Source organism: Hydra viridissima, unplaced genomic scaffold (genome assembly GCF_058129835.1).
Source record: "Hydra viridissima isolate aposymbiotic clone 2 unplaced genomic scaffold, HvirCarnegie_v1 scaffold_1, whole genome shotgun sequence".
Lineage (NCBI taxonomy): Eukaryota > Metazoa > Cnidaria > Hydrozoa > Anthoathecata > Hydridae > Hydra > Hydra viridissima.
The window spans coordinates 24,064,472-24,076,160 of NW_028324300.1; the positions used below are offsets into that span (position 1 = coordinate 24,064,472).

Genomic DNA, 11,689 nt, shown 5'->3' on the forward strand with positions numbered 1-11,689 from the left:
ACCAAAAACAGGGAGATTTGGTAAGATTATGACTTGCTGCAAAAGTCGGTAGCGTGGTAGTAGCTGTTATAGTTGTTGTCAAATTAAGGGCATCTTCGGTAGCCAATTCCATCGTAAGAGCTGTTTTATAAAGTGACTCTAGGTTGTCATCTGTAGCTTCAAGCAGTCGTTGACGAATAGAAAGTGAGTGAATACCAGCTATAAAAGCGTCACATATTAGTAGGTTACTATGTTGCTCTGCTGTCAGAGGTTCTGTTGGACATTTTCTGGAAAATTGTTTTAAGTTACTCATAAAGCTTTCAATCGATTCTCCTTCTTTTTGTTTAAAAGAGCGAAGTTTATGGCGCATCATGATCGCTGTCGATAGTTTTTGATACTTGTTATCAAGAATTTTGATTGCATCGTCGTATGATGTAACATCCTGAATTATCGTAAAAGCCTTCACTACGCATAGAACGAATAAGACTTGAAGTTTACAATCCTCTGGTATTTCGGCTTTATCTAGGTAAATTGATAGCATTTTTTTCCAGTATATATAGTCTTCTTCGTTTGGTTCGTCGCACAGTACTTTTTTGAATATTTTGGCATCCATACTGATTTATATTTATATATAATAAAACTTATATTTGATAAAATTGTTGTAAACCATAATAAAAAAGTCTCTCATGTATATTTTGGCTTTTATCAAATATAAGAAAAAGGCTGTACAAGAAACACAAACATTTATCGTATAAAAAAATAGCGTTACTAATAACTGTAATAATCAGAAGACGCCAGAAATATTCAGAAGTGACGTCATGAATGTTATATTACATTATTACTTAAATTATAACACTTTCATTTGTGTAATCATCAGAAATATCAATGTTATCAGTGTTAATTTCAGTGGAAGCTTTTAATTTGACTAAGCAATTTGTACAATTTTTTTGACCAGGTACAATATTGAACCTGTTGTTTAAAGCTATGGTTCTTAACGTGACTTCTCTGAGAGATGCTAAATTAAAAAATATAACTTGATAAAATAAAATGTGCCTAGTATTAACAAACATAAAGACCTTAAAATTATGACAAAGTAACACTTATAAAAAACTTTATGACAAGCTTTACTAACCTTTGCAGGGTCTTTTGTGAATTAACAGTGGATCACAGCATTTATTCTGAAACACAGGGAACTTCTCAAGATAGAACTTTTGATGATGAAAACATAAGTCAATAATCAAAACAGGAGAAACACCAGACCTCAGCGCAACTAAATTTTGCTCATCTGGAGCTAAATCTTTAAAAAATTTTACTCCAATGTGGTTTGTAAATGTTAACTTGTGACAATTTGATTTTAAAATCAATCCAGTGGAGCATTGTGAAGTTCCAGCCATTATAAAAATATTTAATTTCAATATTTTATTTTTCTAAAACCAACATTAAATAAATAATAATTTCTAACATGAGTATTATAATTAAAACTTTATTTTAAAATAAATAAGTGTATTCATAGCTATTACACTTATTTATTTTCAAAATAAAAATGAATTTCTGGTTTCTTGTTTAATTAATTAAATAGAGCAAATGGTTCTAACATTTGAGTATTATATATAATAATACTTATGTGAGAAATTATAATTTTTTTGTGAGAATTTGTTTTAGTTATAATCTCTATATGGAGATTATAACCAAAACGGTAAATAAAAATGCAAAAATAAAATTGCAAAAATAAAACAATAAAAAAATAGATATGTACATTAAAAAACAGTGAAATAATTTTTGCCTCTTACAGGTATTTATATATAAACTATTATTGTAAAGATTTAAAACGAATAGATCAATACCTTTTCTGCAATTAATCTTAAACTAGACATGTTTACTGAAAAATTATTGTTAAAAACCCGGTTTTCATCTTAAAGTTTTTATTCAAATATAAGATCTAATAACTTTATGTAATGATTTTTTATTTCTTTCTTCAAAAGTTTCTATACCTATTAAATTTTGTAAACGTATGGTTAATGTAACTGTGCATACTTAAACATTTAAGTGTTGCTATATACGTTGTTAAGAGCACGGAGAATAAAAAAAAAAAAAATCTCAAACTTCAAAGACCCATAACTCTCAATATAATGAAATTGGCTCCAAATATGTTTTGATTATTCCTAACGACGGTATTAACTGCATTTGTGCCAAAAATCAAGTATTTCTGAGATGGTGGGTTATCTCGACTTGTTGTTTTGACATGGAATTACCCATAGGTTTTTCCGATTAATTACCGAACTTTATTTGATCATCGGTCGCGTATTTTTACTATGGAAAATAATCCAAGTACGCACTTTTGCGTACAAACCGATGCATTGCCAACCACCCCTGAATAATTTTTGGATATTGAACTTTGAGCTGACCCGAGAGCGCCACCTATCTAGGGTAAAAGTAGTCATAGTCCCACACCCAGGAATGTCAATTTTGAAATCAAGTAATGACGTCCGCGGAAATAAATTGGATTTGAAGTCAAAAATCATACTAAAAAAGGACTAGCAGGTGTAACATACAAAAATGCCTAGAAATTTTTTTTGGTAGTTTAGATATTACCCAAAATGGGCATGCATACTACCCATATGTGTGCCAAAATGTGTATAAAATTTCAGGCCAAAATATTGCTTACTTTTGAAATTATGGCAATTCCAGTTTTCAAAAGCCTCACTTTTTGCCAATGTTACCATGTAAAGTTACCATCCATTGAGCCACTATCTAAGTTATCCAACAGGCAACACTACACTTTAGCCCTACAGGTTGTGGGCAACAACTTTTGTAACAAAAAGTTTTTTCTAAGACTTAGTGGTAGAGAACTATGTCAAGAAAACTTATCAAGTTAAGGGATTTTCCTTTATTAATATAACTCTTAAATCATAATAAAAAAATGAGTATAGATGACCCCCTCTAATTTTTTAAGCCCTTTTTTGTTACAAAAGTTGTTGCCCACAACCTGTAGGGCTAAAGTGTAGTGTTGCCTGTTGGATAACTTAGATAGTGGCTCAATGGATGGTAACTTTACATGGTAACATTGGCAAAAAGTGAGGCTTTTGAAAACTGGAATTGCCATAATTTCAAAAGTAAGCAATATTTTGGCCTGAAATTTTATACACATTTTGGCACACATATGGGTAGTATGCATGCCCATTTTGGGTAATATCTAAACTACCAAAAAAAATTTCTAGGCATTTTTGTATGTTACACCTGCTAGTCCTTTTTTAGTATGATTTTTGACTTCAAATCCAATTTATTTCCGCGGACGTCATTACTTGATTTCAAAATTGACATTCCTGGGTGTGGGACTATGTCTACTTTCACCCTAGATAGGTGGCGCTCTCGGGTCAGCTCAAAGTCCAATATCCAAAAATTATTCAGGGGTGGAAGCCATTATAATTATCTTAATAGAATTTAAATTATCTTAATAGAATTTAAATTCGTTTTGTATAGATATTTATATACATTTATGTGAAATTTTAAAAAAAGCATGAATATATAATACAGACAAACAAACACACAATATGTCTTTAAAATTTAGTCTGTTAACAGACTAAATTTAGTCTGACTTATTTTTTATTAGCTTTGATATTACTTTGTACATCTGAACATTATTAAAATAAAGTACTATTTCTTACTAAGAAATAACTTTTTTAAAAAAGTTGAGCATTTTATTAAAATGGTCAACTTAAAATAAAATAAAAATATAGACAAAAATAACCTGAATAAATAGAATTTACCCTGAGATTTATGTATATTATATACACTTTGATATAAAATCTAAAAGTTTTAAATTAGTCGCAATAAAAATAGGTTATAAAATATAACTTTAAAATATTTTTTTATACCATCTGCATGCATTCTATTTAGTTTTCCTTGCCTTTCCATTACGGCAAATTATTTTTGTAATGGCTACATCAATGAGACAAAAATTGTCAATGTGCTACTTCCTTAACGTTGCAAAGTTAATAAAAGCAACGTTTTATTAACTTTGGCAAAAAAACACTTTTTCAACGTTTTTTAATTACCACCTTTTTAACGTTGTTATATGTGACGTTGAATAAACGTTGTTTTATAAATAGCTTAAATACGTTAAAAAAGCAGCTAATGTGTAACGTTGATAAACCTTAAACTTTGCGACGTTTTTACTGTGATTATTTGCGTACTATTATTCAACGTTGAATAAACGCGATTTTTTTAGAAGATAATATACGTTGAAATTTATACACTTTTTCAACGTTGAAAATGTAACGTTTAAAAAGCGGTTTATTTTTAACGTTGATAAAGCATAAATTTTGAAACGTTTTTAAAGTGGCTTTTTGCGTAAAGTGATTCCACGTTGAATAAACGTTTCATTTTGAGAAGCTAAATTACGTTACAATATCAACGCTTATTCAACGTTTCAATTTACCGCGATAGAGTTTTTTTATTATAAAGCAAATGTTTCTCGATTTTAACAAAATTGAAAACAAGTATTTTTTATTTGTTTGAAAGTTCCTGTTAAAAAAAGTACAAATACCTCAATCACGTTCTTACTTTCAAAAATTGTCATGAGATGCTCTAAATATTCTCAGGAGGACTGAGAATATATAAAGCGTACCGTGGCAAATAAAGCGAAGAGAAAGATTACAAACTTTCGTTCCACAATCCACGTTCGAGTTTTCAATTACAACTAAACCCTCACTCTGGATGAGTTTTCAAACAACTCTGTAAGCATTTTTTAAGCTGGAACGAAGCGAATATATGAAGTTACAAACTTATTCATGAGTATCACTAAAATGACTGCAGCACTTCAAGACTCTGATCATCCTCAGCACTTTTGAGTTTATCTTGCTTTGTTGAACGAAAACAAATGCTAAGTATGAATTTTTACTCAGAGAAGATGTTTGGCTGATGTTGACCTGCTGACAATGACTTTATAAAGTTATAGAAACAAATTGTGTTAGTAAAATCGCAGCTGTAAACAATCAATAAGAGCTATTACAACAGTAACAACACTTAATTTAAACATCAGTTGTTGACATTTAATCGCTGCTTTCAGCTCGGCTTTCAGTTTATAAAGTATTAGCTACGAAAAATGTTTGATTTTGAACTTTGTTAACTGAAAGCACCATTTTGAAAAAGGATATTAGGCTAAAATAGAAGGATAAGATAAGGTATTAACTCCTTCTCTTCTAAGTCATGTCTCTTGTTGTTTATTCTCTTGTAAGCAATTTCTTTCGATAAAAAAAACTTTACCGCTTAAAGATAGGTCATCGCTGTTATTCTTGCACTTTTAGTTTGTAGGCGCTGCTTTTTGGAATTATTGACAGCATGGTTTTCAACATTTTTGTGAGTTCTTTATAACAAAACTTCTAAAAAGCCAGAAGGAAATGAAAGATCAGGTAACAAAGCAACCTGGTAACAGCGCAATAAATTTAGCGGAGTAAAACAGTTTGCACCCTACGATAAATAACTCGTTTGATTACACCTTATTTGTATATCAAGAAACTCAATTCTATATGTACTTAATTGGTTTCTACTCAATCCCTCTCATAAAACTTTTAGGCCTTCAAAATCTGAAGAAAATGTGTTTTTTCATCCTAAGAAAAGAGAAATGTATAAAATCATATAAAATATAAGTTTTAATGTTACTTTGAGAAATCTTTTTTTATATTACATATGTGAGGGGTGTAAAGGAAAATTGAATTCCATTTTTTCGAAATTTCAAAAAGAATATTTGGCGACTTTTTGTTATTGCTTTGTTAAACAGATTGTTACTTGATGTTTGGTCTTTCAGAAGAATTATTAGGGGTGTGGCTGTAAAGAGCTAAAAGGATCTTTTGATATTTCTTGAACTTCTGTAGCAGCAGCGTGAAAATCCCTGTTTTTTATGTCTCAGACAATATTTTTAATCCCTCATTTCTACGCATTGTTTTGGATTTTACACTGTAAAAAAAAGTATGCAAACTTCAATCGCGTTCTTACTTTTAAAAATTGTTTTGAGATGCTCTAAATTATCTCAGGAGAACTGAGAATATTTAAAGCGTTCCATGACAAATGGAGCAAAGAGAACAATTGCAAACTACTGTTCCGCATTCGACGTTCGAGTTTTCAATTGCAACTAAACCCTCACACTGGTTGAGTTTTCAAACAACTCAGTGAGCGAACGAACGTTTTTTAAGTAAGAACATCGCCGCAGGAGCTGAGTAGTTTCATTGATGAAAATCGCAAACTTCTGAGTTCATTTTTTTGTTTCTTGTAATTTCTGAACGAACGATGTGAAAGAAGTAAGTGTTTAAGATTTTGTTATTATGTAGTTGTTAAAATCAGTTTTGAGCAGAATATATTTCTATTACTTAGCGATAACAAGTTCAATTAATACAATGATTTTAGTTATAAATTTAAAAAGTTTTAGTTTATTTGGTGACATTAAAATGTCACCAAAAAAACAAAAAAACTAAAAAACGCGTTTTTTGATCATTTTTTCTCTTAAAAACAAGTTTGAAAGTTTAAAAGAAAGATGTCTCTAAAAGAAATGGCTCCTTATACGGTACTTTTCGTGTGAAACTTTTAAAATATAATTTCCAACCGTTTTGACAATTTCATTCGACTAATACCGCTTTAAATTGACATACTTTTCATTTAGTTTTTAATATCTTTTGTTGCTACAGCAAAGAAATAGAAAGCGAAAATGTTTTTATTTCAGTTTGAAAATAAATTATTTTTGTATCAAAAATCTCACGCGACTTTTAAATAAAGTCGAGCGCTCTTTTAATGCTTTTGGTCAAGCATCTGATTGGCTGAATTGTTTATCGTATTTCTATTGGTTGGAGCGCAACCAAAGTTTGAAAACGATGTATGACAAGTTTCAATAAATATTTTAATTTTGTATTTCGTAAATTATTTATTTGTTTACAAATATTTGATAAATAAAAAATATTTTTTGAACTAATTTGTGATCATTTGAACTGTTTTGATCTTTTTTATGAAGAAAATAATATCCGTAATATATTTATTTAACACGATATTGTGTTTTCAAAATTTTGAAATTTGGTTTTCTTGAACAATTCTTGTTGCAAATAAATAAATATTAACAGTAATATTAATATGTTATTAATATTCTTCAGTTGTAGATTATGAAGATAAATACAAGATGTTCATGGAATGCTTCTTTGAAGCGCAGGCGTCGATTACCGAGGGCATGAAAAGATCAATCGATGAACGACAGTGGTGGATTAAGATAAGCGATGGAAAAACTGCTCATGAAGTTTCACATGAGAAATATTTCATGGAGAAATTTTGTGACGCAGGATGCAAGTTGGATGAATTATTTGTTTGGAAAAATATTTTATCTGAAGATGAGAAAAAACTTGTCATTTTATGTTCGACCATGTGTTATGTTCGTGAAGTTTACTTAAGTTATCCAGTGAAGATCGATGGATGGACACCGATGCATAAGATTAAATACTTGCAGATATACATCAGTCATACTTTCATATCAAAGAACGAGTTCGAAGGTTTCATCCCGTGGATTCGACTCGCTGAAGAATTATTTCTTAAACGGGTTTCCTTCACGACGACACGAACTTCATCGACGACATTTGTGAATGGCTTCGTGGTTCAAACTTCAAGTGGTTGACGATCGAGTACCGTGGAAAATATTTTGATAACATCGAAGAGTTTAAAGTAAGAAACACGAAAAATGTTTAATATGTTAAATAAAAAATAAATACAAATGTAAATATGTAAAAAGTAAATGTAATACAAGAAAGTTTTTATAACATCGAAGAGTTGAAAAAGTTGAAGTGATACGAAATACTTTTGATTTTTTAAATATTTTTAATATGTTAAATAAAAATGTAAAATGTATAAATAATTCAAAAATTATTTATGAAATGAAATATTAAATAATTTAAAAAGAAAAAAAAACGATTTTCTTTTAAAACTTGAAACGTTGAAAAAAATGGAAAGATTTTTATTTTTATGTGGAGTTTTTGTTGCGAATATTTGTTTATTAAAACTTAAGGAAGTTTTGAAAATACTGCAAAAAATCACGGAAAGATAATAAATTGATAATTATTTAATGTAATAATAATGGAAATGTAAAATCATTTGGTTGTTTTTTTGTTGTTGTCAATGGTAACAGTTATGAAAAAAATATTCGAGTTTTTAAAATGAGATTCGATAAATTTTTAGAACGGAAAGTTTTTTTTGATGTTGTTAAAATAAAAAAATAAAAAATTGGAACTCGGAAAATCGAAAAACAAAATTCTAGCGAATTTTGTTAAAGCTTCGAACGGTGGACATTTTTTTTTTTTTATCGAAGGAGGCAGGCGGTTTAAAAAATTTTTTTTGTAAATATAGTAGTATAATTTTATTAAAGATATTAGGTTTGTGTTTTATTTCGAAAAACTTTCGGTTGTTTTCAAATCTAGTTTTTTTCCACCCCAATCAATTATGTTGGCTGATTTCATTTTTCATGTAACTGGGATCAATTTACACTTGCCGTTTCCATAGCAATTAAAATGACCTTGAGAAAAAAACTTTGAATAAAACTTTTTGTTAAGATAGCTGTCAAAGAGGCGTGGACACAATCTAATTTTTCGGATGTTGAGAATGATGTTGAATAAGGATGATTTGTAAGAAGTCACGGTAGTCAGAGGTAACCATATCCCGCCTTGGCTGTCTCTTCCAAAAATTACGTCTTCTAAACTGTCTTCTTCCAAAAATTACGTCTTCTAAAACTATAATCTTTTTTTTTTTTTTTTTTTTTTATTGTTTTAAGTGTCTCATTAATTTTGTTTAATATTATTATTGACTAACTGGGTAAAACACCCAGTGTTCGACGATTTTTTTGACCTAGTCCCATACACAATGTATTCTCTCACTCGTTTTTTAATAAATTATCGATCTCGAAGTTTGATCGTATAGAGAGAAGATTACTCTTTAAGATGCCGTTAAAACGAATGACCTCGATAATAAATAAGGGAACTACACACACACACACACACACACACACACACACACACACACACACACACACACACACACACACACACACACACACACACACACACACAACACACACACACACACACACACACACAAACACACACACACACACACACACACACACACACACACACACACACATAGTTTCACCAGCTCCAACTAGGAAATGTCCGGGTCTTGATTGGAACCTAACAAGACCCAACCCGAACGGGTATTGGACACCGATAAAAGCTAAAAAGAATTTTATCGGACTCCGATTACCCGAACGGATATTAACCGATAACGCCAATAAATCGGGTAGTTGAAATTTTCCATGCTTGACTCAATCTTTCAGGTGTTTTAAGTAATCGGTACCCAAAAGTTACTGATATTATCGGTACCCGAACCCGATTACCCGTTAAAATGATAATTCCCGAACGGTTCTGTCGTGTATTCCGAGAAAAAGGTCCATTTTGTTCAAAAGTAAGTGATATTTCTAAAAAAAATACCGAAAATAGAATTTAACCATAAAATCGCAATAATCACATTTTCACTCGGCCTTTTGGCAGTTAAACAAAATTGAATTTATTTCCTCATGCAATCCACGTCATCCGTTTGGAAAAAATACTCTTGCCATTTATTTGAAATGCTCGACTCCGATTGGTTGTTACAAAAAATCCAAGGTAGGCCAAAAACCGCAAAAGCGATCGTAAAGCATCATTGTGTGTTTTCAGAATTGTTTCCTTTTCCGTTTCTTGAAATGATGTTAGAAAAGTTTTAATTTTAAAGTTTTGAAACTAAAATCGGTTAGGCACGTCCGATTTTAAGAAAAAAACATTTTAAAAATGTTAACCAGCCAGTCAAGTGTTCTGCCATCACAAAGTCTAGGCGATGTTGATATTGAAAACAAAGAAGGATGTGAACGTGAAAAAGAAAATCCAACACCATCCTCAGATCCAGATGACCAGCCTCCCCATGAAAGCGAAGCCGATAAAACAGGTGATGCATTTTTAAATATAATTAGTTTAGTTTCTTTGCTCAGTGCCAGTAAATTTTTTCACAGGGGATAGTAACTTCCTTCAGGCATTGCATAAAGTTGCAAAGAATCTAGAGACGATTGGAAGCATTCAAAGCTTTGTTGAAAATTAATTTTAATGCTATGGTTAATTACTTTTCCAAATTTGTCATTTTAGATGGCCGCTCAAAACTGAAGCGTTCCCGTACTCAAGGAAGTGAGGAAGACAGAAACGCTCCCTAACTTGGCAGTATTTCTGGGAACCAACTGAATCTGAAAAGGGAGCTCATCAACTGTTCATGATTCTAATAATTAATCAAAGTGGGAGGGATGAGTTGAGAATAATTCCAAAAATGAAAATAGATGTAATTATAAGGAAAAATACTCAGTAGAGATTTTTTTAAGTTTTAAAAAAAATTTCCGCCCTTAAAGTCTTTTTGCGCATGAAAGTCTAACTTTTTAAGTTCTCTTTTATATTTTTCAGAACAAAACACGGAAAATTTTTGAAAGCCAAGTTCAAAGAAGCTATGTTCAGTCTCCAGAAGTTGTCCAAGTATCCTAAAGAATCTGTCAAAGTGTTCTTGTCAAGTTTGTTTGGCAAAAGTGGGGAAGAAGACTCCAAGGTTGAACCATTCCTCGTCGATGATAGCCTTCGGCATTAAAAACTTAGATGCTTCTCTTTGAGCTTCATCCATCCAAAGAAGCAGAAGAAGAGCGTGACTTGAATTAAAAGAGAGCTTTTTGTCTATGAAAATGATGTTAAGGCAGTTTCTGCATGGATGGGAATACCAATTCAGTTCTGGGTGACAAAACGGAACGTAAATCCAATTCTCTCCAAGGCTGCCTTAGCTATCCAGAGCATTTCTGCAAGTTCTGCCTCCTTAGAACGCTTGTTCAAGGCTTCCAGCCAGACAGTCACGAAGGGAAGAAATTGCATGGATCCTCTAAAGGCTGAAAAACTACTCTTCATCAAGAGCAACTGCTCTAAGTTTGAGAGAAAAATGTTGCTCAAGTTCTGCTCAGAAAAAAACAGCTCTTTATCAATTTAAAATGAGGAGCCAGATGATGACATCGAGGAAGCCCTGTTGCTGCATTTAACGTTATGGACATATATGTCACTTAAGAAGACAAAGAGTTTGTCGAAAATAATTTTTTAAAACTAGGTTCAGATTTTTTTCAATTTAGTTCTGTTAAGAAACTCATGAAAACAGTCTCCGAATCAGTACATCTCCAAACTTTAATTCTTTATTTTGTAATCAGTGTTAGGTAAAAATTGATATACTTATTCTTGAGGATAAAGCAACTCATGTGTTTAGAAAGTTAAACTTTCGTATCAAAACTACATTTATTTTCACATTATTTAACCTCTTTCATTTACTCATGCTGTTTAATTAATTGTGAACCTTAATTAAACACTCATGTTGTTTATTTAACTCTCAGCTTAAATAAGTTTTATTTGGTACCTTTTTTAAATTAGTGGCTTTTAGCAATTTTCGCAAATTTTTAAAACCTTTTTACTAAGTTTCGGGACCTGAACGGTGATAAAGTCAAAAACCGAACGGGTTCGGATTTTTGGGTATTAAAAAATTTAATACCCGAACTCGATGATTGTTTGAGGTTGTCGGGCTATCGGGTATTTAACGGTTCTATACCTAAAAGGTTTCGGGACCCCAAAATGTTTTTGAAATTTCCTGT

At 31.1% G+C, this 11,689-nt stretch overlaps 1 protein-coding gene across 1 annotated transcript; it reads right to left on the reverse strand.

The window, feature by feature from the left end:
- Positions 1 to 821: 821 nt before the first annotated feature.
- LOC149894019 (ARL14 effector protein-like) lies at positions 822 to 1,405 on the reverse strand. The gene is made up of 2 exons (XM_090076785.1): positions 1,112 to 1,405; positions 822 to 994 (listed from the first exon to the last, which is right to left on the reverse strand). Exons 1-2 carry the CDS (start codon positions 1,371 to 1,373, stop codon positions 822 to 824), a joined length of 435 nt encoding a protein of 144 aa, XP_089932911.1. The 5' UTR covers positions 1,374 to 1,405.
- Positions 1,406 to 11,689: the final 10,284 nt, after the last annotated feature.